General features: G+C 49.6%; 2 protein-coding genes and 1 long non-coding RNA gene across 8 annotated transcripts; 2 read left to right on the top strand and 1 right to left on the bottom strand.

The window, feature by feature from the left end:
• The first annotated feature begins 2,802 nt into the window (after window positions 1-2,802).
• Window positions 2,803-6,537, top strand: LOC118149145 (uncharacterized). The gene is made up of 5 exons (XR_004736388.3): window positions 2,803-2,938; window positions 3,546-3,745; window positions 4,379-4,496; window positions 5,146-5,282; window positions 5,637-6,537. It is a non-coding gene; the product is annotated as an uncharacterized LOC118149145 (long non-coding RNA).
• POLR3GL (RNA polymerase III subunit GL) lies at window positions 6,008-24,046 on the bottom strand. Of its 6 annotated transcripts, none has more exons than XM_078355463.1 (9): window positions 23,740-24,046; window positions 23,141-23,352; window positions 10,120-10,388; window positions 9,580-9,709; window positions 7,729-7,797; window positions 7,329-7,385; window positions 7,031-7,104; window positions 6,786-6,899; window positions 6,008-6,483 (listed from the first exon to the last, which is right to left on the bottom strand). In XM_078355463.1, the coding sequence occupies exons 3-9, from the start codon at window positions 10,345-10,347 to the stop codon at window positions 6,397-6,399; spliced, it is 759 nt and encodes a 252-aa protein (XP_078211589.1). In that variant the 5' UTR covers window positions 10,348-10,388; window positions 23,141-23,352; window positions 23,740-24,046; the 3' UTR covers window positions 6,008-6,396. The 6 variants fall into 6 exon arrangements, with proteins under 6 accessions (XP_078211589.1, XP_078211592.1, XP_035135246.3 ...); XM_078355466.1 differs by having other exon boundaries at window positions 10,222-10,388; XM_035279355.3 differs by lacking the exons at window positions 23,141-23,352; window positions 23,740-24,046 and adding exons at window positions 14,964-15,038; window positions 19,685-19,737.
• ANKRD34A (ankyrin repeat domain 34A) lies at window positions 22,090-25,273 on the top strand. Its single transcript, XM_035279352.3, has 2 exons — window positions 22,090-22,299; window positions 22,838-25,273. Exon 2 carries the CDS (start codon window positions 22,955-22,957, stop codon window positions 24,443-24,445), a length of 1,491 nt encoding a protein of 496 aa, XP_035135243.1. The 5' UTR covers window positions 22,090-22,299; window positions 22,838-22,954; the 3' UTR covers window positions 24,446-25,273.
• The last annotated feature ends 39 nt before the right edge of the window (window positions 25,274-25,312 follow it).

The raw sequence follows: 25,312 nt of genomic DNA, 5'->3' as shown, positions 1-25,312 counted from the left end.
CACCCTCGAGGTGGAAGGGAAGGGAGAGAGGTCGATCATTAGCAAGTTCAGAATATCTTTTTGACAGTGACGGAGGAATGAAAGCGAGGAAGGAAAGACAAAAATTATGATAATTCCCTATTTGGGGTTTTATCCTCCCTTGGTCTTCTCTTTAAACCGAATACCCTCTATACCTAAAGACTGCTTCGTCCTTTCCTCTTGTTCTTTCCTATATCTCAACACCATTTCTGATACTGCCCCCATTGCTTCGTGAGTGGAGGAGAAAATCCCTCACATAAGGGCTCCAGAGTTGATGGGAAGCCGGCGGGGAAATGCACTTAGGGAAGGGAGATCACAGGGTGGTTCATGTTTCTCTTCCTTTGCCTTGATTTTAGCTGATGACGAACCAAAGCAAAGCTGGAGGAAACACTAAAACAGAGGCAGGAAATCAGGGGCACGGTGGCTCACGCCTGCAATCCCAGCACTTTGGGAGGCCAAGGCGGGTGGATCACGATGTCAGGAGTTTGAGACCAGCCTGGACAACATGGTGAAACCCCATCTCACTAAAAATACAAAGAATTAGCCGGGTGTGGTGGCGCGTGCCTGTAATCCCAGCAACTAAGGAGGCTGAGGCAGGAGAATCGCTTGAATCCGGGGAAGCAGAGGTTGCAGTCAACGGAGATCACACCATTGCACTCCAGCCTAGGTGACAGAGCAATCAATTCTCCATCTCTAAATAAATAAATAAATAAAATAATTAAAAATCCGATTTCACTAAAATCTACACTTCTGGCGTCTCTTAAAAAGCGGTCAGATTTGGTAACACTGAGTCACATTCTTTCCCAGCATCAAGCAGCTGGAGCTGAAGCGGCTGGGCAAGCTCTGATTTGCCAGTTCTCACCATTCTCTGGCGCATCACACTCGCCTGCTGTGATCTTTTATGTCTGCCTGACTCCTGTTTAGTGTTCAGGTTTGTCTATGCTTGTTACCTCTGCTCTAAGCAGAGTTTCTCAAATATTTCCTCTGCAGGACCCCTAAGATACAAGAGAGTGAACCATTTTCCCCAGGGCTCCCAGAGCAGTCTAAAGTAGACTGTCATAAACCAGAAATGTCTTTTTTGTTTTTTTAAAATAGAGACGGGGTTTCACCATGTTGGCCAGGATGGTCTCGATCTGTTGACCTCGTGATCCGCCCGCCTCGGCCTCCCAAAGTGCTGGGATTAAGGCATGAGCCACCGCGCCTGGCGAAATGTCTTTGAAGTACCTATTTTATCTTCAAAAAAAAATGCAAATTTTGATTTACACTGCATAATATATTTGTGTTGGTTTTAGTATAAAAATGATTTATCTTCCCCCAGCAAATCTTAAAAGTAAAATTAACACTCTGGAAGATGTGCCCTGTGTATTCCGTGGCTCCAAATAGTCCTCACCATATCACCCCAGGAATAATCCAATTTAAACAGCACCGTATAAAGGCATGATGCAGAGAGAGACATGGAGAAAAGACACGGAGAAAGAGTGGAAAAGAGGAAAAGAATTCGAAACACAACAAGTATGCGTCTGAGTGATAAGCTCTCCGTCTGGTCCTCAGCCAGCCCCTCCAGGCCTGGCCCAGTCTGGCCACTGAGAAGTGAGTAAACATCCCTGATGGCTCCGGACAGGTGTCAGTGTGGAGGCTCCGGTAGAAAGTAAGACGCAAAACAGGAGCCAAGCCAAGTAAGGGAGAGGTGAGGGACCCAGAGCAGCCAAGTATGGTCAGATGAGAAAGACTGTGTGGGCGCCAGGAAAGAGGCTTGGGAAAGGAAATGGAAGGCTTGGAGGAGCGCTGATCACCTCTTGCCCTTTCGCCCACTGAGCCCGTGTTTGTTGTTTCACTTCCTCTTATCTCTCCGCCTAAGAAAAATGAGGTAAAAACATGAAATTGACCTCCTTTGACAAGGGAATTTCTTCTCCAAAGTGGCTACATCTCTGGTCATACCAGAGCCTAAGGAGGATGAGTACCACGGCTTCTTTCCCTGTCTGGATGGGACTCCACCTACTCTCACCTCGAATCTGCACCCCTAACTTAGGTAGGTTTCTTCCCGCTGCCCCTTTTGGTAAGACAAAAGTAGCCCTGACTAACTCCCTCCTTTCCAATATTATCAACACTGCGCTGAGCCTACCAAAGAATCTGAGAGACAGGATTTGGCTATTTTCCCCCTTTCTCTACTGTAAAGCAAGATCAATGTGGAATTACAAGGATAGGAAACACCTAGGAAGGGGCTGTGAGCACAGCCCAAAGCTGAGGATCCTGGGAGGAGGAGAGGTTTAGAGTGGAGAATAATCCCACGCTCTGAGGTCATGGGGACCTAGCCCCTTCCTGCACTGGTTGAGATCAGGCCTGAGGACTCTCTGGATTCTTTCCCCAACATCTTGGCTTCCCAAGGTGAGAGCACGTGGCCGTTAAGGTCCTGCCGTTAAGTTGAATCAGTCTTCCTGCTGGCTCCCGATAGGGTTAGGAGGGGGACCTCCCTTGTTTCCTAGATACAAAGAGGCAAATTAAAGGCTGCTGGAGATGAACCACAGGTCTTTCCGAGGTGACAGCAGGAAGCTAGAACTTATTTCCGGCTTTGTGGTCCCAAATGACCTTGAGGAAATGTGAGCCCCAGTCCGGGCAAGGTCAGTGGAGAAGAGGTTCACTGCAGTTTGACCAGATTAGCTAGTGGAACTATTCCCATTGAGCTCATTGCTCTTCTCCATCATCCGGCTGGACATGATACAGGAGGGGAGATGAAGAGGACCTGCCCAGCAGACCCTTCTTCACTCAGAAATCTGTTGGTGGCCTGTTTGAGTCCTGCTTTGCAGACTGTGACCTTGAACTCTGCTGTAGGGAGTGTCCCTCTCATGCGAGTTGATGGAATTGCTGATCTTGCTACCCAAGCTGAAGCAGGTTCTTGGAAACGGCTGGCCAGAAGCCTGAGGTATCTTTAGTCTGCCTGGGCCGAAAATAAGGTGGGGAAATCCAGCCAAATGGAACGTGTTCAGCCAAAGCTAGGCACGGCCTGCCTTTGTTCTCAGGCCATTTATTCTCACAGATGGATCAGCGAAGCCCTACTATGTGAGAACTAGAAGGGCTCCTAGTGGACAAGTCTGGTCCAAATTTATATTTCACGCACGAGGAATACTGAGGCGTGGAGACTTACATGACTTTCCCAAGGGTACAAAGCTATGGACTAGTGAAAGCACGACCACAAAACAGTGTGAAACGCTGTCTCTAAGAAAACAAATTGAGGAAAAGAACTGTCTTTTCCTTAACAAACTATAGGTGCCCAATTACCTTATTCATCTGACCCTCCAATTTTCTCTGGCCTCCACTCCCATCTAAACTGCATGTTACTTCTACCTCTGCCATGCCATTTAGCCTCCCTCAAATCACTTGAGCCACTGAGCCTGTTTGCAGACCCCTCTTAAGCTGCCCACCCGAGATGGGAGGGAATCAAGAGGCGAGGGATGGAACATAGCATAGAGAAAGATAGGACCCGACTCGACCTGACCCGACCCTCCTCTCCCCTTTCCTCCCCTCCTTAGACAAACTATTTGCCCCAAGCTGGTCTAGAACTCTTCACTTCAAGCAATCCTCCCACCTCAGCCTCCCAAAGTGGTGGGATTGCAGGTGGGAGTCACCATGGCCCAGGAAAGGATTACTGACAGAGAACCCACCCTACCTGGGGCCAGCGCAACCCAGGCTGTACACATGCCAGCAATCTGTTCAACGTAACCCCTACCAGGTGAGTAGTGTCGGACCGAGCATCACTGCGTAGGTCCTCTGTAAATGTCCGCAAGCAGGGTCTCACCCCTAACCTCTCAGAGGGTCCTCCAAAGGGAATAGGAACCGTGACCCCATTTACTAGGCCGTGGCTTCAGGCCTGCCCGATAGTACCTATGGAAAGCAGGGGAAAGGTCAATGGAAACAAGTCCAGCTCATGCCTGGAACCACTTCAGAATCTGGGAAAGCTGCTGGGTCCCGTGTCCCTGGCTTTGTCCAGCAAGGTCACCTGCCGACGGCAGAGTCCAAGAATGGTCTGATCTCTCTGACACTTTGAAGTAGTGCAACTGATCCCAAGTGGTACTCCAACCTCTGTCCTCATTTCCCCGGGTGCATGGGAAAAGGATGTGTGTGGGTAGAGGTAAGGGTCGGGACATGGTCCAGTCCTCCTCTACTGCTGCTTTTCCAGAATCTTCTTTGTCCCCACCCTTTTAAGTTCCCAGGCTGACATTTGGTGGGCTTTATGGGATGGCTGTGCCCCCCAGCGTAGACACATATAGTTGAGCAGGTTAGGACTCGGTGCGTGTATGCAGGAAACAATGCAAAAGGAACATTCTCAGTATCTTTTACTTTTGTTTTTGCTGATCTCCCGCAGCTATAATCACAGGCTGAAGCACAGCTTTGGGAAACCCCAGTGGCAGGTCCCCTATCTCCTTCCTGCCACTCGACACACCTCAGGAGGACTAAAAAAGGAAACACATCAATCATCACAGGTTGCTCAATGACTCTGGAATGTTCTGTTTCTATTCCTGTTTCCTTCGCTGCTTCTACTCTTGTTTTCTTTTCTTAGAGACAGGTTACTGCTTTGCTGCCCAGGCTGGAGCACGGTGGTGCAATCATAGCTCACTGCAGCCTCAAACTCCAGGGTTCAAGGGACCCTCCTGCCTCAGCCTCCCTAGTAGCTGGGACTGCTAAGGAGCGCCACCACACTCAGCTAGTTTAAAGATTTTAAAATATTTTTGTTGTAGAGACAGGGTCTCACTTTGTTGCCTAGACTGGTTTCAAACTCCTGGCTTCAAGCAATCCTCCCGCTTCATCCTTCCAAACTGCTGGGCTTACAGGCTGGAGCCATGGCGCCTGCCACTGCTTCTGTGTAAACACTGGCGCAGCCGAACTAGGCTTTTAATGTGCTTTCTCTCAGTAGAGTCCCAGCCTTTTTTCATTCTGTACAATGGGGTCCGACGTATTCAACCTCAGATTCCCAGTCTCTTATCACCGGATGCTGCAGGGAATTCAGTCGGCCTGTCCGAGTACAGTTGGGGAATTTTTTGAAGGTTTTTCTATATCCCTTCTTACTTTCAAATGCTCAGCAGGGTTGCTATGATAGCATGAAGTGATTCAGTTCCTATTCTGGACACGCAGCTTGCCCGTGACTGTTGCATGTCAAGTGGTTGGAACCAATCAGCTCATCTAAGACTTCCTCAGAAGCCAATCAGAGCCTTGGAAAGTGACCTCACACAAGGGAGAGCTATGTGGGCGAGACAGCACCTCTCAGATCTGTGAGTGTCCCTAAGTCACTCCCTTCCTCCCCACCCTCCTTACTTCCTGTAAAACACCACCGCCTACCTCCCTTCCTCCAAAGAAAGGGAGAAAAGCTAACTAAATTCCACAAAGGGAAAACCAAAAGAGAATTGCAACTCAGCCACACACTGGTTTCTGTAACTGGAGAACAGGATATTTAGGGGCTCCCTCTGCAGAGACATGCCTTTCAAAGTGACATAGCCAGGGTCTGGGAGAAGAGGGAGTATGCTGGGTAAGTCAGCTCCTCCTCCTTCCTCATATCTGGTTTTCTTGACTTTCCCCACAAAAGTAGATACAATCCTGTTTTTTCTTTCTTTTTTTCATTTTTATAGCTGTAATCATCCTTTGTAAAAAAAAGACAAGATCAAGGTCAAGTGTGGCAAAGACAGGGCCTGTGTCCTTGTGAACATGTGTGAACAGACACAATCATGTCCTCGAGGCCCGAGGACCAGAGGCTCAGAAGTCAGCTGGTCTGCGGGGGACAGAGGCTGTTTCTACGACTTACTTTTCATAGCCCTACAGATGAGGTCTTGAATATCCCCGGGGGGCCGGATTGTGACTCTGTGTCCCACCATGGGGGAAGGAGGGAAGGGACGAAAGACAAGGGCTGTGGCCCTCCACTGTGTCACACTGGACCCTGCTCAGTTAGGCATTCCCTTGGTTCCTCCAGCCCTCCCTCACCAGGCCTCACCCAGGACAGAGAGACAGAGAAAAACACTTTATTTAAAAATATAAAACCAGTCTTACTCCTTCAGACTGCTCCCAGCCCTAATGATATCCACAAAGAGTTATACAAATTGGGTAGGGGTAGAGCCATCTCAGCTCTAACAACCCCAGTTCTTTCACTTCTCCTTTCTCCTTTCATGCAACTGACATATTTGTCCTTTGCACTTTCCCCAAGATATCAGAGGTGATACAAACGTGGAAGGAGGGGAAGCAGAGAAAATAAAATGTCATCATCCTCCATTCCCATCTCCAGGGACCAGACAGATTATGTGAACTCTGACCAAATGATTTGTTTGTCCGATAAACCAAATAATAGGGACAGCTACTCTGCATCCTCAAGAAACATACGAGGGTCTGAGTCCTTCTTCAGTAGATAGCCTCGTCCATATTGTCATCACTGTCTCCCCCAAAGTCCTCTCCGTTGTCAAAATATGACATGATATAATCAGTTTCCTGAAATGGAAAAACAATAAGTAAAAGTCAAGCCTGCTTTCGGCATTCACCTCCCTTCCTGTGTACCAGACCCATTTCCTCCCCGTCACACATTCCAGGCCTGAGATGTCTCTTCCAGCTGCAGTTTGGAGAAGGGAGAGATGAAGTGGAGGGAAGCCCCTACCCAGTGGTGGGGGGCGGGGGGCGCCATCTCTGTTGGCATGCCAGCCCTCTGAGGGGAGCATCCCTGGTGTAAAGAGTTGAGATCCCCAGAGTTTACGGGGTAAAGGGAGGGGGGCTAAGGTGGAAGGAGTCCCCTTCACCTCTTCATGTTCTTCCTCATCATACTCTTCTTCTTCCTCCTCTTCCTTCTCTTCTTCTTCCTCCTTCTCCTCATCTTCCTCTGAAGTTACTTCTTCTTCCTTCTTCTCCAGGGTCTCAGGTGGGGGATGAATAGGAACAGAAACTCAGATTCAGTTCACAGGAGGGGAAATGGAGGCACACATGGGCCAAGAGAGAGGGAACAGATCCAGGGCTCAGGAGGGCTCTGTGCACACTTCCTCCTCACCTCTAGTTTCTGTATTGTCTCCTCCTTATCTTCCGAGGTCTTAGGGGGCCTCTTTGGAAGCAGAATCGTAATCCCTGGTGGGGGATCAAAAGGTGAACCATCAGAGAGCAAATTTTTACCCCATCCTCCTGCAAAGAACATGTCACTCTGCTGCCCTCATGTGGCCACCATGACGTCTAGCAACAACACTGGGTAGATGGGTCTAGCAACTGCGAGGGAAGGTGAGACCATAGCAGCCTTGGCTCTCAGGCTGATGGAGGAAACCTCTCTTCTCCCGCCTTTTTCCAGATACACTCACGTTCCTTCTGTAGCTTCCGCACTCGGATCTTTAGCTCCCGGGGTAGACGCCGCCAATCTGGGAATAGTGGGAATGTAAATGTCAATAGGACCCTGCCTGGGCTCTCCAACGAATGATGACTGGTTTTAAAGGGGGTGATTGATGGTTTCAAAGGAGAGGAAGAAAGGGGCTGGGTCCAAGTTGTTCAGAACAAAGCTGTAGCTTGGATATCTCCTGAGTAGTGGGAACTGTTGAATAGCTTTTCCAAGTAGAATCTGAGAGTATTTTAGAACAGAATTAAGGCTCTAGCTTGCAGATGCTGGATGGGGGAGTGGGGTGGGGACATGGGGGTGATGGCAATGGCTTGAAGCATCTCCAGCATGTGAAAGAAGGGCAGTCAACGAAAGGGCCCATCACCTACCAGGGTTCCAGTCGATGGCATTGTCAATGGGACCTGACATCTGGTATTTGTCTGAATACCGCTCCACATCTGAAGGGTGGAAGGATCAAAGTTTTATCAGAGACCCAGAACAGGGTTGTCCCTGAGAGTCCAGCCATGTCAATACTCAGCAATTATCTGTCCCCTTACCCCAAACCCAGAGCCCAGGGGGTCAGCTTCAGTGAGGACCTTATCATTCTTCTTTTTTTTTTTTTTTTTTGAGACAGAGTCTGGCACTGTCACCCAAGCTGGTGTGCAGTGGCGTGATCTCGGCTCACTGCAGCCTCTGCCTCCCAGGTTCAAGCAATTCTCCTGCCTCAGCCTCCCAAGTAGCTGGGATTACAGGCGCATGCCACCATACCTGGCTAATTTTTTTTTTTTTTTTTTTTTTTGAGATGGAGTCTTGCACTGTTTCCTGGTCTGGAATGCCATGGCACAATCTCGGCTCACTGCAACTTCTGCCTCCTGGGTTCAAGTGATTCTCCTGCCTCAGCCTCCCAAGTAGCTGAGATTACAGGTGCCTGCCACCACACCTGGCTAATTTTTTGTATTTTCAGTAGAGGCATGGTTTCACTATGTTGGCCAGGCTGGTCTCGAACTTCTGACCTCAGGTGATCCACCTGCCTCAGTCTCCCAAAGTGCTGGGATTGCAGGCCTGAGCCACTGTGTTCGGCCATTTTTTTTTTTTTTTCTGAGACAGAGTTTTGCTCTGTCACCCAGGCTGGAATGCAATGGCAAGATCTCAGCTCACTGCAATCTCTGCCTCCCAGGTTCAAGCGATTCTTGTACCTCAGCCTCCTGAGTAGCTGAGACTACAGGCACATTGCCTGGCTAATTTTTGTATTTTCAGTAGAGACAAAGTTTCACCATGTTGGCTAGGCTGGCCTCAAACTCCTGGCCTCAAGTGATCCACCCGTGTCAGCCTCCCAAAATGCGGGGATTATAGGCATGAGCCACCACACCTGGCCACGATGTTTTTGGTTTCTTTTCCGTCCCTTAGTTCAAGGCATGGCTGTATTAAGAAAGAGTATGGTGTAGTGGAAAGTGTGGTAGGGAATAAGAAACCAGGGTCTGGGCCGGGCGCGGTGGCTCACGCCTATAATCCCACTTTGGGAGGCTGAGGTGAGTGGATCACGAGGCCAAGAGATCGAGACCATCCTAATCAACATGGTGAAACCCCATTCCTACTAAAAATACAAAAATTAGCTGGGCATGGTGGTGCGCGCCTGTAATCCCAGCTACTCAGGAGGCTGAGGCAGGAGGATCGCTTGAACCCAGGAGGCGGAGGTTGCGGTGAGCCAAGATCGCGCCATTGCACTCCAGCCTGGGTAACAACAGTGAAACTCTGTCTCAAAAAAAAAAAAAAAAAGAAACCAGGGTCTGTCTTCCCTTGTTGGTTGGTGGCTGTGATATCCAGATAGTTAAACATTTTGCTGGGGTTGGTGACTCATGCCTGTAATCCTAGCACTTTTGGGAAGCCAAGACAGGAGAATCTCTTGAGCTCAGAAGTTCAAGACCAGCCTGGGCAACATAAGAAGACGTCCATCTCTGTTTTACAAAAAAATTAAAAATATATAAATTTTTAGAAAATACATCCCCCCACTTATACATGTACAATGGGATTTTAGTATTTAACCACCCACTGTACCAAGACTATTATGAGACTCAAAACAAACCGTGGAAACTATAATGCATTTCAAACACGGAAGTAACCATTGTCATCTCCCCAGTTACACAGTACACTTCTTGTGCCTCTCTGGCCCGCAGTGGTGCTGAGCACAGGGCACTGCCCGGGGAAGACACTCAGGATACGATGCTGGCATTCCCACTGACCTCTCTTGGGGACAGCTGGCCGGATGAAGTAGGGGAGCTGCCTCATGGCTCCTCGTAGCTCCTGCTTCAGTGCCAGGACATACTCCCCTTCCTCTCCCGAGGGCAGAGGTACTGGGCGAAACTCCAGGGGCTAAAGAGGCAGGGCAGTAGTCAGTTCAGGGAGAAACTGCTGGTACACACCTGGGAGGACCCTCCTCCCAATTTAATCTAATACACCCACTGAGCAGAGGCCAAAAGAGAATGAGGGGAGTAACATATCATTTCGAAAGCTAGGGAGAAGGTGGACACTTCTTTGCCTCCAAAACATCCCCCGTGCATTGGGAGTACAGAGACAGACAGGGGCAAGATGAGGTGCTATCTCGGCTCACTGCAACCTCCATCTCCCGGGTTCAAGTGATTCTCCTGCCTCAGCCTCCTGAGCAGATGGGATTACAGGCATGCACTACCATGCCCAGCTCATTTTCGTATGTTTACTAGAGATGGGTTTTGCCGTTTTGGCCAGGCTGGTCTCGAACTCCTGACCTCAGGTGATCCACCCACCTCGGCCTCCCAGAGTGACTTTATGATGGTCTGGGAGGAACCCAGAATCATGTAGTCGGCCAGGATCACATGAGAGTCTGGGAAGGGAGTGAAGAGACTCACAGGGAAGAGTGGAGAGGGCTGCAGAGTGGGTGGGGGCAAAGCATCCCCTTTCCCAATGCCCACAGCCTCCATGTTGAAGGTCAGCTGGCCCCGGCCACGACCTCGGCCCCCACCCCGGCTGGCCATAGTGGAGGGGGCCTGGGTATTCAGAGATCCAGTGAGAAAACCTGATAAAGACAAAAAGAAAAAGGAATGTAGTTGAATGGACAGGAAGCCAAGGACATAGAAGACATTTCTTCTCTCCCTGGAACATGAAAAGTCAATGTCATTCAACAAATTTTGACTGAGAAGGCACAGTGTCAGACAGAATTTCTGGAAATATAAACATGAATGAGACATGGTCCCCCAGACAGGTCAGATAATTACAATGTAGTTTAACTAACGCAAAGGAGAAAGTGCCTGGACTCCTGGACACAACTCTACATCCCGAGGACAGTTTGATGTTTATCTCTATCTGCATTCCTTTTGTTGTTGCTTTGTTTTGAGACGGAGTCTCACACTCAGGCTGGAGTGCAATGGTGTGATCTCCACTCACCGCAACCTCCGCCTCCTGGGTTCAAGCGATTCTCCTGCCTCCGTTTCCCAAGTAGCTGGGATTATAGGCGCCTGTCACCACACCCAGCTAATTTTTGTATTTTTATTAGAGACAGGGTTTCACCATGCTGGCCAGGCTGGTCTTGAACTCCCGACCTATGGCGATCTGCCCACCTCAGCTTCTCAAAGTGCTGGGATTACAGGCATGAGCCACCGCACCCAGGCTTCATTTCCTTATTTTTATTTTTAGAGATGTCCTGTCACCCATGCTTGAGTGCAATGGCACGATCACAGCTCACTGTAGCCTCGAACCCCTGGGCTCAAGTGATCCTCCTGCCTCAGCCTCCCAAAGTGTTGGGATAACAGGCATGAACCACTATGCCCAGCCACTATGAATTTCTACGTACAACCTTTGAATTCTTTCTCTCTTTGCCCTTCCAAACCCAACCAGGCCCCAATTCAATATAATGCAATGCATTCAGCAAAGCATTAATTTTTCATCTACCATGAAAACAATAGTGTGCCAGGCACTGTGAGAGCACAGGGATGAATCATCAGCTTCATTGTCAACCAGGGGAAAAGAGACGTTACAATCAAATTGATCTTTTTTTTTTTTTGAGACGGAGTTTCGCTCTTGTTACCCAGGCTGGAGTGCAATGGCGCGATCTCAGCTCACCGCAACCTCTGCCTCCTGGGTTCAGGCAATTCTCCTGCCTCAGCCTCCCGAGTAGCTGGGATTACAGGCGTGCGCCACCATGCCCAGCTAATTTTTTGTATTTTTACTAGAGACGGGGTTTCACCATGTTGACCAGGATGGTCTCGATCTCTTAACCTCGTGATCCACCCGCCTCGGCCTCCCAAAGTGCTGGGATTACAGGCTTGAGCCACCGCGCCCGGCCCTGATCTTTTTATTTTATCTGAGACAGGGTCTCTTTCTGTCACCCAGGCTGGGGTACAGTGGCGTGATGATGGCTCACTGTAGCCTCAACCTCCTGGGCTCAGGTGATCCTCCCACCTTCACCTCCCAAGTTCCAGCTGGAACTACAGGTGTGTGCCACCATGCCTGGCTTTTTTTGTTTGTTTGTTCATTTTTGAGACGAAGTCTTGCTCTGTCACCCAGGCTGGAGTGCAACGGTGCAGTCTACGCTCACTGCAACCTCCGCCTCCTGAGTTCAAGCGATTCACCTGCCTCGGCCTCCCGAGTAGCTGGGAGTCACAGGCACACGCCACCACATCCAGCTAATTTTTCTATTTTTAGTAGAGACAGAGTTTAACCATGCTGGCCAGGCTGGTCTCAAACCCCTGACCTCATGATCTGCCTACTTTGGCCTCCCGAAGTGCTAGGATTACAGGTGTGAGCCACCGCACCCGGTCAAAATGGATTTTTTTTTTTTTTTTTTTTTTTGAGATGAAGTCTCACTCTGTCACCTAGGCTGGAGTACAGTGATACTCTCTCGGCTCACTGCAACCACCTCCTGGTTCAAGCAATTCTCCTGCCTCAGCCTCCTGAATAGATGGGATTACAGGCGTGCACTACCACGCCCAGCTCATTTTTGTATTTTTACTAGAGATGGGTTTTTGCCATGTTGGCCAGGCTGGTCTCAAACTCCTGACCTCAGGTGATCCCCCCCACCTCGGCCTCCCAAAGTGCTGGGATTACAGGCTTGAACCACTGCACCCGGCCCAAAATTGATCTTTTTAAATACCACTTGGAAGCACAGAATCTTACAATTGGGAGGATCCTTAGAGGTCAGGTAGTCTAAGCCTCTCCCAGTGCAGGACTTCACTGGAGGGCAGCAGTGCGATCTCAGCTCACTGCAACCTCCGCCTCCCAGACTCAAGTGATCCTCCCGCCTCAGCCTCCTGAGTAGCTGGGACTACAGATGTGCCACCAAGCCCAGTTAATGTTTGTATGTTTTGTAGAGACGGGGTTTTGCCATGTCACCCAGGCTAATCTCAAACTCCTGGACTCAAGTAATCCACCTGCTTTGGCTTCCCTAAGTGCTGGGATTAAAAGGGGTGAGACACCATGCCTGACATTACTCTGTGAATTATGATTCAGCTTTTGGTGACACTTCCCTAAAGAGATGGTATCCATTCTCCCCCAAGGCAGTTTATTCCACTGTGATCAACATTGATGAATCCAAAATTTCTCCTTCTGCTGAATTTTCACTCTGCCTCTTGTCACCAAACCTGAGAAACCAGTCAGAGGCAGCTAGGATGGGGGAATAAAATCACCAGATGAAAAGGAAACTTGAGAGAAATGATACCCCAGTAGCAATGAGCACACCTGGCACTCAGATCTTGGTCTCTAAAACAATTTTCCAGTAAAAGGTACCAGGGCTCCCTGGAGTCCTAGCTGACTCTAGGACAGGGTAGGAAATACACAAGATGAGTCTAGAGCATCTTGAGGTACCAAAAAGTAAGAAAGTGCTAAAAACCACAACCACACTCTCATATTGATGGTGTTAGCCGGCGTCATGCCTATAATCCCAGCACTTTAGGAGGCTGGAGTGGGGAGGTCACTTGAGCCCTAGGAGTTTGAGACCAGTCTGGACAACAGGGCAAAACCCCGTCTTTATAAAAAATACAAAAATTAGCCAGATGTGGAGTCCCAGCTACTGGGAAGGATTGCTCTGGCTGGGGTGATTGATGCTGCTGTGAGTCATGATTGCACCGCTGCACTCCATCCTGGGTGGCAGAGTGAGACTCTATGTCAAAGAAACAAAAAGCAGAAAAAAAGAAAATAGCTGGGAGTGGTGGCTGACACCTATAATCCCAGCACTTCAGGAGGCCAAGGCAGGCGGATCACCTGAGGTCAGGAGTTTGAGACCGGCCTGACCAATATGGAGAAATCCTGTCTCTATTACAAATACAAAATTAGCCAGGCATGGTGGTATATGCCTATAACCCCAGCTACTCAGGAGACTGAGGCAGAAGAATTGCTTGAACCTGGGAGGCAGTTTACGGTGAGCTGAGATCATGCCATTGCACTCCAGCCTGGGCAACAAGAGCAAAACTCCATCTCAAAAAGGAAAAAGAAAAAAATGAACATTTTGATAAAGCTGTGTCAAAGGGACATTAAGAGCCAGCTGAGGGGCCGGGCGCGGTGGCTCACGCCTGTAATCCCAGCACTTTGGGAGGCCGAGGCGGGTGGATCACGAGGTCAAGAGATCGAGACCATCCTGGTCAACGTGGTGAAACCCCGTCTCTACTAAAAATACAAAAAATCAGCTGGGCATGGTGGCGCGTGCCTGTAATCCCAGCTGCTCAGGAGGCTGAGGCAGAAGAATTGCCTGAACCCAGGAGGCGGAGCTTGCAGTGAGCTGAGATCGAGCCATTGCACTCCAGCCTGGGTAACAAGAGCGAAACTCCGTCTCAAAAAAAAAAAAAAAAAAAAAGCCAACTGAAAAAGCTCCCAACATCAAAGCTGGAACAATTTGAGGAACGAAATAAGTAAACTAGTATTAGATTATAACCCCGAAGTATAAGATAAATATCTGAGTCTATAGTGATATGAATAAATGACTACATCTATTTATAGGGGGAGAATAAACAAATCTCTCACGTAGAATTCCAAATAAAATATGTAGACACTCCCTCCTAAAGGGAGCAGGGGAGCATGACTTCCCACTTCTTTTTTTTTTTTTTTATACTGAGTTTCTCTCTTGTTGCCCAGGCTGAAGTGCAATGGCACCATCTCAGCTCACTATAACCTCCGCCTCCAGGATTCAAGCTATTCTCCTGCCTCAACCTCCTGAGTAGCTGGTATTACAAGCATGTGCCACCACGCCTGGCTAATTTTGTATTTTTAGTAAAGATGGGGTTTCTCCATGTTAGTCAGGTTGATCTCGAACTCCTGACCTCAGATGATCTCCCCCCCTCGGCCTCCCAAAGTGCTGGGATTACAGGTGTGAGCCCCCACACCTGGCTATAACTCCCCACTTCTTATGTGTGGACTGTGTACAGGAAATTTAATTCAATATAATTTAGGAAATCAGGAGGAATATCTTCACAGTGAAGAGAACAGATAAACACGATTTCAACCAGATGATTAAGGTCAGCGTCAGTACTCAGCGATTATGTCTTCAGTATGTGCCCTTATGATAAAATGGTACTTCACTCTGTGATCATCCTCCTAAAAACCCATAAACCCAGGTTAATAATGAGAAAAACATCAGACAAATTCCAGCAGAAAGGCATCCTACCTGTATACTCAACTCCACAAAACTGTCAGTCATCGAAAACAGGAAAGTCTGAGAAACCCGTCACACTTGAGGAGCCTAAGGAGACGTGATAACTAAATATAACGTGGTACCCTAAATGGGATCCAGGTACAGAAAAAGAGCAATGGGTAAAAACCAAAGACATGTCAAGCAAGTATGAACCTTAGTTAAGAATTTGGGACACCGAGGCAGGTGGATCACAAGGTCAAGAGATCGAGACCATCCTGGCCAACATGGTGAAACTCCGTCTCTACTAAAAATGCAAAAAATTAGCTGGGCACGGTGTTGCATGCTTGTAATCCCAGCTACTCAGGAGGCTGAGGCAGGAGAATTGCCTGAACCCAGGAGGTGGAGGTTGCGGTGAGCCGAGATCGCGCCATTGCACTCCAGCCTGGGTAACAAGAGCGAAACTCCGTCTCAAAAAAAAAAAAAAAAAAAAGAATAATGTATTTAATATCTTAATCAACAGCCATTGTTTCCTCAAAATAACTAAGTATTCATTCATTAATCGTAACAAATATACTCTACTAAATCTACAATGTGAATAGGGGAAACTGCACTGGGGCAAATGAGAACCCTTGGCATTATCTGTTAAATTTTTCTGTAAGTCTGAAACTGTTCTGAAATATAAAATCTATTAATTAAAAGATAAAAAATAAACCTTGAGGCTGGGTGTGGTGGTTCACGCCTGTAATCCCAGCACTCTGGGAGGCCGAGGTGGGGTGATTGCTTGAGTCCAGGAGTTTGAGACCAGCCTGGGTAACACAGTGAGAACCCATCTCTACAAAAAATAAAAAAATTAGCCAGGCATGGTGGCACATGCTGGCAGTCCCAGCTACGTGGGAGACTGCGGTGGAAGGATTGCTTCAGCCCGGGAGACAGAGGTTGCAGTGAGCCGTGATCATGCCACTGCACTCACCCTGGGTGACAGAGTGAGACCCTGTCTCAAGCAAGAACAAAAATCAAGTAGCAATTCAAAATTCACAAGACATTAGTTGGTGCAAAAAAAAATTTTAAATAATATGTAGATAGTAATCTCTTGTCAGAAATATATACACACATATGAATTAAAAACCTGTTATTGAAGGATAGGTACCAAAAATTAACCTTCAAACCAACTTGAAGGATCAAGTTTTTTTTGGTGGGGAGAGTTGTGTATCTTTTTTTTTTTTTTTTGAGACAGAGTCTTGCTCTGTCACCCAGGCTGGAGTGCAGTGGTGTGATCTCGGCTCACTGCAACCTCTACCTCATGGGTTCAAGCAGTTCTCCTGCCTCAGCCTCCCGAGTAGCTGGGATTACAGGCACCCACCACCATGCCCAGCTAATTTTTATATTTTTAGTAGAGACGTGGTTTGGTCATGTTGGCCAGGCTGGATTCAAACCTCAAACTCCTGACCTCAGGTGATCTGCCCATCTCGGCCTCCCAAAGAGCAGGGATTACAGGTATGGGCCACCATGCCCAGCCAGATTATATATACTTTAAGTTTTTTTCTATACTGAATAGAATACTATAATAACATTAAAATATTAAAAATCATTAAAATGCGCCAGGTGTGGTGATTCATAGAGGTAATCTCAGCACTTTGGGAGGCCAGGGCAGAGGATCACTCGGGCCCAGGAGGTGGAGGCTGCAGTGAGCTATTATTGTACCACTGTGTACCAGTCTGGGTAGTAGAGTGAGACCCTGTCAATAAATAAATAAATAAAATTCAAATGTAATAACAGAACACTAAATGAGATTAACAACCTGTAGCTAGGAGAAGACAGAAAAATGTCTATCTGAGGAATCGGGAAAAGTTTCAAGCCCAACTGCCAGGAAAATTTTGAGGAAACAATGGCTGTTGGTTAACATATTAAACTTTGATCTGTTTGAAAAGAACATATTATGGGGCCGGGCACGGTGGCTCACGCCTGTAATCCTAGCCCTTTGGAAGGCTGAGGTGGGCAGATCACCTGAGGTTGGGAGTTCAAGACCAGCCTGACTAACATGGAAAAAAACCGTCTCTACTAAAAATACAAAAATTAGCCAGGTGTGGTGGCACATGTCTGTAATCCCAGCTATTCAGGAAGCTGGGGCAGAAGAATCACTTGAACCCCAGAGGCAGAGGTTGTGGTGAGCCAAGATCATGCCACTGTACTTCAGACTGGGTCACAAGAGCAAAACTCTGTCAAGAAAAGAAAGAGAAAGAAAGGAAAGGAGAAAGCGGGGGAGGGAGGGAGTGGGGAGGGTACAGCAGGGAAGGGGAGGGAATGGGAGGGAAGGGAAAAGAAAAGAACACATTATGGGAGAGAAGATGTCTCATGAAGACAAGAGAAATAAGAATTTGTTGACTGAGCACAGTGGCTGACGCCTATAATCCCAGCACTTTGGGAGGCCAAGGTGGGCAGATCATGAGGTCAGGAATTCGAGACCAGCCTTGATCAACATGGTGAAACCCTGTCTCTGGTAAAAATACAACAAGAAAAAATTAGCTTGGTGTGGTGGTGCATGCCTAAAATCTCAGCTACTCAGGAGGCTGAGGCAGAGAATTGGTTGAACCAGAGAGTCGAAGGTTGCAGTGAGGAGAGATCGTGCCACTGTATTCCAGCCTGGCTACAGAGTGAGAGAGAAGAAAGAAATAAAGAAAGAGAGAGAGAGAGACAGAGAGAGAAAGAAAGAAAGAAAGATTTATATCCCTAATTCAGCAATCTCACTTTAAAAATCTATCCCAAAGACATCATCAGATACACAGTCACAGATATAAGTAAGTCACAGATACTCATCGAAGCTATTTATAGTAGCAAAAATTCCGAAATAACTGAAATAATCTAACAATAAATGAATAGTTATAAATATTATTTAAAAAATTAAAAGGGGAATATGTTCAGGCATCTAAATTCACTCCCTATGGTGGGACATTAAGGGTGAGTCAGTTTAGTGGACACCTGTCACATTCATGGTGGCAGCTGGTAATTTTTTTTTTTTTTTTTGTATACAGGTTCTTGTTCTGTTGCTTAGGCTGGAGTGCAGTGGCACAATCTTGGCTTACTGCAGCCTCGACTTCCCCAGCTCAAGCAACCCTCCCGCCCCAGCCTCCTGAGCAGCTAGAACTACAGGCCTGCGCGACCATGCCTGGCCATGTCTTTGTAGTTTTTGTAAATACAGGGTTTTGCCATGTTGCCCAGGCTGGTCTTGAATGCCTGGGCTAAAGTGATCTGCCCACTTCAGCCTCCCAAAGTGCTGGAATTACAGGCGTGAACCACCATGCCCAATCAGAAATGACTTGCGTTTAAGAATGCTACCACTTCCACCGTAGAGGAGGGACAGATTCCTCTCTCTCTCTCTTTTTTTTTTTTTTGAGATGGAGTTTCACTCTTGTTGACCAGGCTGGAGTGCAATGGCGGATCTCAGCTAATCATAACCTCCATCTCCCGGGTTCAAGCGATTCTCCTGCCTCAGCCTCCTGAGTAGCTGTGATTACAGGCATGTGCCACCATGCCTGGCTAATTTTTGTATTTTTAGTAGAAACAGGGTTTCTCCATGTTGGTCAGGCTGGTCTCAAACTCCCAACCTCAGGTAATCTGGCTGCCTCGGCCTCCCAAAATGCTGGGATTACAGGCGTGAGCCACCGCGCCCGCCAGAGATCCCTCTTTTACAGTGGAAGTGTAAAATGCATTTCCTTGAGCTATCTATTTATTTGTAATATTTGTTGGATATTGACTAAAGAACAGATGTTAAACAATGGAATGACTACAAGAGAGGTAAGAGAGTTCCCTCACTAAAGATGTTACATAGAAGCTGAGTAATAACTTACTAAATAGTTTGTTGAAGAAGGATGCCTGGCTCTCGTAGAGGATTCCCTATGATGACCATGGTTTAGCATTGTGTCTGGCATACAGTAGTTGCTCAGTAAATATTTGTTGAATGAATGAATAAATACATGACTTCTATGGGCCCTTCCGAACTTGAGACCTTGTGATCCATAGTCTCCCCTCACCATTCCAGTTCTCCTTGGTTTCTTCCCTCTCTAGATTGTAGAAACAATTATGAAACCCTAATATTATGAACCACTAATTTAACGGCTCTTAATTACATACTGTATTGTCTTTTACTGTTCCCTAGTTATGTTAGGAGTTTAAATTCTGCCTCCCCCAAAAGAGTACTAGTTGCCAGAAACCAACTCTATTGAACTAATGTTTATTGGGTGCTACGTATTAACTACTAGCACCTGTCCTACAAAACCTTCTATTCTAAAAAGCATGGAAACGTTAAAGGGAGAGAGTGCACTAAGTGTTCTAATAAAGGTACACACAAAACGGTATCGTCAGACGGGGGAACAACTCATTTTGCAAGAAAGGCGGCCCAGAAAAACTACAGGTAGAAGGTAGTATTTCCGCTAGTCTTCACAGATAACAGGGGTTCGTCAGGCTCTTGGGATAATATTAAGGGATTCGGGGGAAGGCGATGCTATACCAAAGAGAGGTACAAGAGGCTGTCTCGTTTTCTGCTTTAATCTCTCTCCCCACGCGCGACAGAAAACTACCATTCTCTAGCATACAATCAACACAGAAATGCGAGCCCAGGAGAGAAAGAGTAGGGCTTAGAAAGAGGCTGATCCAACAACCCGCTGGAAAGCGTTGTCTCTTTCGCAGCCTGGCCGGGATGAACAAGCTCGGGAAGTGTGGGACCGAACCAGGTCCGAGCCACCAGGTCCGAGCCTTACCTGCTGCCCCTCCCGCACGCGGAGCCCAGGAAGCGGCCAACTTGAAATGTACTGGGCTTCCTCCAGGCGGCGGCGTTTTAGGCCCGCCTCCCGGAGCTCCCCATTGGTCAGTTCTCTCGGCCAATGCCGGAGAAGCCGAGGAGGGAGATCCGCCCTCCCGAAGCCTCCGGAGAGAAGGAGGGAGGGAGGGAGCGAGTCCGCCGGAACCCAGGCTTGCGGAGCAGGTCGCGGAGAGAGTTGGAGTTGCAGAATCACCTGCGGTCACTTATTTCCGGTCTCACTCCAGATGAAGGAGCCCCTGGCAGGCGAGAGTTCACCGAGGGAGCGTGACACTCATATCTCATCGAGGAACTGTGTTGAGGGAGCCCCCCAGAGAGGCCATAAGAGACGTGGGCCTACGGAGAAATAAACCCCTGTGAAAGCCGCTCTTTAGGGATCAGTCTTTTTGTGGCTCTGGCTTCACAGCTTGGTCCCTTCTCCATTACTCCAGCCTTCCTTTCAATCCTACACTGCCTCTCTCCAGAACCACCAATGGATACTTCTTTTCTAAAAATGTTTTCTCTGTGGGTTGCTGCCGCGTCTGTGCGAAGGTGGGCAGAGGGTTTGAGGAGGGAAGGATTTGGGATCAGAATACTAGGAGAGACAGGGCAGGAGCCCAGCTTTTTCTGCATTTTTCTTATTTTTATTAAAAAAAGAATTTTTACATATAGAGGTGGGATTTCACCATAGTGGCCAGGCTGGTCTCGAACTCCTGATCTCATGATCCGCCCACCTCGGCCTCCCAAAATGCAGGCAATTACAGGCGCAAGCTACCACGCCCAGACTTTTTCTGCATTTTCCACTACCTTCCACCTCCTGCAAGCCCCTTGGGAAACGGGGCAGAGTGGAAAGAGGAGTCCTATTTTCACACACACAAAAACAGAAACGGGGAAAGAGTTCAGAATGGAGATAAAATCTAGGAGTTAGTCAAGAAGAACATCCAAGATGTTAGAGAAAACGGCCTGTAGACTGGGTGGCCATAGGCGTAGTGGCAAGTGCCCAGTCTTTGCCATCGGACACAAATTTAGCTGTGAAGCTTGGGAGAACTTGCTTAACCTTATTAAGTCTGTTTCTTCATCTGTAACAAGATGATAGTTCCTATCTTAGAGAGCTGTGAGGACTGAAGATAGTGTATGTAAGGCACATGGCACATAGTTGACACGCGTCCAAGAACAGACTAGTAAAAATGGGTAGCTTCAGGCCGGGCACGGTGGCTCACGCCTGTAATCCTAGCATTTTGGGAGGCCGAGGTGGGTGGATCACCTGAGGTTAGGAGTTCAAGTCCAGCCTGGCCAACATGGTGAAACCCCAACTTAATAATAATAATAAAAAAATGGGTAGCTTCCTGCAAATATTTCTCTCTCTACCATCCCTGGGAAAACTATTTTCAGTATCTTGCATCTGGGGGGTCTCCAGCCTCTGCATTAGCTCAGGACCCTGAGTGAACTTTCCAAATCCTTATCATTTTTCTTATTCTCCCACTTCCCTTGGTGCCTTCCAGCTGGACACAAACTCAGTACCAAAATATGTAGATGGAAGCTATGGTAACCATGGAGACAGGGCAGGTGGCAAGGAGAGGCAGAGACAGTGTGAGAGACCAATAGACGGATAGGAAGAGAGAAGATGGAAGGAGCCTTTCAGACAGACCTTCAAGCAAGATGGAAAAAATAATACGTCTAAGCAAGACTGAGATTAAAGAGATGCAATGAGAGACTGTATTGCAAGGTTCGCTCTTCTTCCTGCCCGTTTCCTATCTCCCTTCCCACAGTAATATGGGTGGAGGCACCTGGGAATGTCCCTTGCCCTATCTAAAAGTGTCCCCGTATCCACCTTCCTTATAGTTATCTAAAAGGTTTATATAAGGGAGCTGAGGTCCAAATTTCTCTGTGATGGTTGTTCCGTTTTTGAGAGATGGGGCGGGGGTGTATCTGTGTCTGACTCCAGGCTGGACCGTGCTCTCCTTCACAATTAAACTCCAGGAAGACAGCCACATCTCTTGCCTCTCTTTGCACAGTATGGACACCGGGTATGGATCCAAAAAGCCTCTCTACAGCCTTCTGCCCAGTGTGCCATGTGCCGTGTGTGTGGCAGGTCAACTCTGGCGCACAGGAGCGCATAAACACACAAAGTGCGGAGAATGGGGATCTGCTGAAGCTCAGCGAAGAATCTTCATGATGGTCCCTGTCTGGGTCGCAGAGTCCCCTAAGGAACACTTAGGTTTGTTGGGACTGAAGGGAAGTCAGGATTGGAGCCTCTAGGTTTTTTGAGGGTTTATGTGTGCATGAGTGGGGGAGCAGCTTGGTGCCCGACGCCCCCACCCGCAGAGACTAGGCTATAAATAGCACAGCAGAGCTCCGCCCCCCCCAGCTTCTCTCCTCCCGAGCCGGCGCTGTGCCCGGGGCGCTCCGGGAGGAGGGACCCGGATCCGGCGCCGGGGCGCAGATACTGACACCAAGGGAATCCGGGTGCCCCCCCCTCCACGCCATGCGGGCCCCCAGGAACCTGGCTCTGCCACCTCGGCTGCCCCGTGGCCACGGCCCCAATCCTGGCCAGGCGGAGATTCTGCGGACATTCAGGTATCTATCTGGGCGCACGGGCTGGGAGGGGAAAGAGCAAGGAGTGATGGGGAACAACGCCGGGGCAAAAGAATCCCCCAATTGTCCCTCCACCCGTTTTAGGTCCCAAATGCAGGATGCTTCCCTCCCCCCACTCAATTTTTGGGGCTGTGGCAAGCTAAAAGAGGTTAGGAATGAGAATACGTGTGTAACTGTAGGGTCCATGTGTGTGGGTGGGTGGCGTTCAGCATCCTAGAAAGGGGGATCCCAAGTGTGGATAAGAAAAGGGGGATACAGGAAAGGTCTGATAAGCCATGGGGTGAGGGCGGGGGTGCGGACATCCCTGCGCGTGCACGAACGCATTTGCACGCACGCTAGTCCTTCAGTGCGGGTGCACCCTTCCCACCTCCTCAGGCATGCGCTGCGGGGGAAGGGCCAGCTCAAAGGCGTGAGTTAGAGGAAGGACTATAATGCCGTGAAGAGCTCCCTCACCCCACGCTGGGTCCCTGCATCCCTCAATTTCCCTGCCAAATCTATCAATAAGATCTCTCTCTTGCAGGGATCGGCTTCGTCACTGAGACCTCAGGCCTCTGCCATCCACCCCCCCACACACCCCTAGCCATCCTCGGCAGTTCTCAGTCGCGGCTCCATCTGTGCCCTCACTCCAGCCGCAGCTATGTTGCACACTGAGGGCCACGCTCTTCTTCGGGCGGTGGGTCAGGGTAAGCTACGCTTGGCCCGTTTGCTCCTGGAGGGAGGCGCCTACGTGAATGAGGGTGATGCGCAGGGGGAAACTGCGCTAATGGCAGCCTGTCGGGCCCGCTACGACGACCCCCAGAACAAGGCACGCATGGTACGCTACCTCCTGGAGCAAGGCGCGGACCCCAACATCGCAGACCGCCTGGGGCGCACCGCGCTCATGCACGCTTGCGCCGGGGGTGGGGGCGCCGCCGTGGCCTCGCTGCTTCTTGCCCACGGCGCAGACCCCTCCGTCCGAGATCACGCGGGCGCCTCGGCTCTTGTCCACGCCCTGGACCGCGGGGACCGCGAGACCCTTGCCACGCTGCTGGACGCCTGCAAGGCCAAGGGCACGGAGGTCATCATCATCACCACTGATACCTCGCCCTCGGGCACCAAGAAGACCCGGCAGTATCTCAATTCTCCACCATCTCCAGGGGTGGAGGATCCTGCTCCCGCTCCTCCTAGCCCGGGGGTCTGCACGTCGCCTTCGGAAATCCAACTGCAGACCGCAGGAGGAGGAGGGCGAGGGATGTTATCCCCTCGCGCCCAGGAAGAAGAGGAGAAGCGGGACGTATTTGAATTCCCTCTTCCTAAGCCCCCCGATGACCCCTCCCCTTCCGAGCCGCTCCCCAAACCACCACGCCATCCCCCAAAACCACTCAAAAGGCTCAACTCCGAGCCCTGGGGCCTAGTGGCCCCTCCTCAACCAATCCCACCCACCGAAGGGAGACCGGGGATCGAGCGCTTGACTGCCGAATTCAACGGCCTGACCCTGACCGGTCGACCCCGTCTTTCCCGACGTCACAGCACCGAAGGCCCTGAGGACCCGCCCCCATGGGCGGAGAAAGTGACTTGCGGGGGTCCTCTCTCGCGCCGAAACACAGCACCAGAAGCTCAGGAGTCTGGTCCCCCTTCAGGGCTGAGGCAGAAACTGAGCCGCATGGAGCCAGTGGAGCTCGACACCCCCGGACATCTATGCCCTGACTCGCCAGAATCCAGCCGCTTGTCCCTGGAGCGCCGCCGATACAGCGCCTCCCCGTTGACCCTCCCTCCAGCCGGCTCGGCTCCCTCTCCGCGCCAGTCCCAAGAGAGTCTGCCAGGGGCAGTATCTCCGCTAAGCGGACGAAGGCGGAGTCCGGGCCTGCTGGAGCGGAGGGGCTCGGGGACGTTGCTCCTGGACCACATCTCGCAAACGCGGCCGGGTTTCCTGCCCCCTCTCAACGTCAGTCCCCACCCTCCCATCCCCGACATTCGCCCTCAACCCGGAGGTCGGGCACCCTCGCTGCCTGCCCCTCCTTATGCAGGGGCGCCAGGCTCTCCCAGGACCAAACGCAAATTGGTGAGACGCCACTCCATGCAGACTGAGCAGCTCCGCCTGCTAGGGGGCTTCCAGAGTCTAGGTGGGCCTGGGGAGCCAGGGCGCTGAGAGGAGTGAGAGGACCCAAGGAGGGTGGGGACCAGGACCTTAATGGGGTAGGTGGGAGAACCGCTCACACACACACCAGGAAAACAGGGATCCCTTGCATGTGCTCATGGGTGAACGGGGCACCCACACATGGTTAAGCATGTGTCCATAAGCACAGTACTCTTATTAGCAAGAAAGAATAAGTACTCTACTTACTGGATATATAGACACATGTATTCATGCCCTGGTCATTTCACATGCATATGGGATTACTTGTGTACCCACAGGCACAGCTCACCAATAAACACACAGGGCTAGGGTCCCAAACTCTCTTGCATTTGTTCAGAAGCAGTAGGGAACCCCTACTTATGGGCAGTCTCCGATGTCTTTGCCCTCCTGCAGAAGCAGTCCCTTGCTTTCCACGTATGCTCTGCAACACAGCCTATCCTAATTTCGCACACTACTCTCCATGAACATCCTAGCCCATTCTGCAGGTCTTGCTTCTTTCTCCAGCCCTGGCTCCTCAGTCACACCCTGCTTCCAGCCCCAACCACTTTTCAGGATATCTTTTTCACTCTTCTTGGGGGTTCCCGCAGCAACCCCCAGCCTCAGTTCTGCTGCTGTCTTTCCTGCTCTCAACTTCACTTCTCCACTTCCTGCTTTTTATTCCCACCCTGTTCCTCCAACAACTACAACAGATTGTCTCAGTTTCCCAGGGCGTGGGTCATGGGCTCTAAGCTGCTCTTCTGTCTGTCTGAGCTTATGAACACCCCCACAGGTAGAAGTGGGGAGAAACCCTAAATCACTCCTCTCTCCACTTGACATATCAAATAAATGTGTTCAGAAGTCTCTGTTTTGTCACTTCTGCCTGGAGGTGTGGATATGGGG

This window comes from Callithrix jacchus, chromosome 18, assembly GCF_049354715.1.
Source record: "Callithrix jacchus isolate 240 chromosome 18, calJac240_pri, whole genome shotgun sequence".
Taxonomy (NCBI): Eukaryota; Metazoa; Chordata; class Mammalia; order Primates; family Cebidae; genus Callithrix; species Callithrix jacchus.
The sequence above is the reverse complement of the archived record's forward strand: the minus strand, read 5'-3'. Positions and strand labels throughout refer to the sequence as shown.

Coding starts and splice junctions, on each gene's coding strand:
- POLR3GL (XM_078355463.1), bottom strand. CDS start 10,347: ATGGCCAGCCGGGGTGGGGGCCGAGGTCGTGGCCGGGGCCAGCTGACC. Junction 9,710..10,119: donor AGTCACTCTGGGAGGCCGAG/GTGGGTGGATCA, acceptor CTGCCTCTTTAG/CCCCTGGAGTTTCGCCCAGT. Junction 7,105..7,328: donor GCGGAAGCTACAGAAGGAAC/GTGAGTGTATCT, acceptor ATCCCCCACCAG/GGATTACGATTCTGCTTCCA.
- ANKRD34A (XM_035279352.3), top strand. CDS start 22,955: ATGTTGCACACTGAGGGCCACGCTCTTCTTCGGGCGGTGGGTCAGGGT.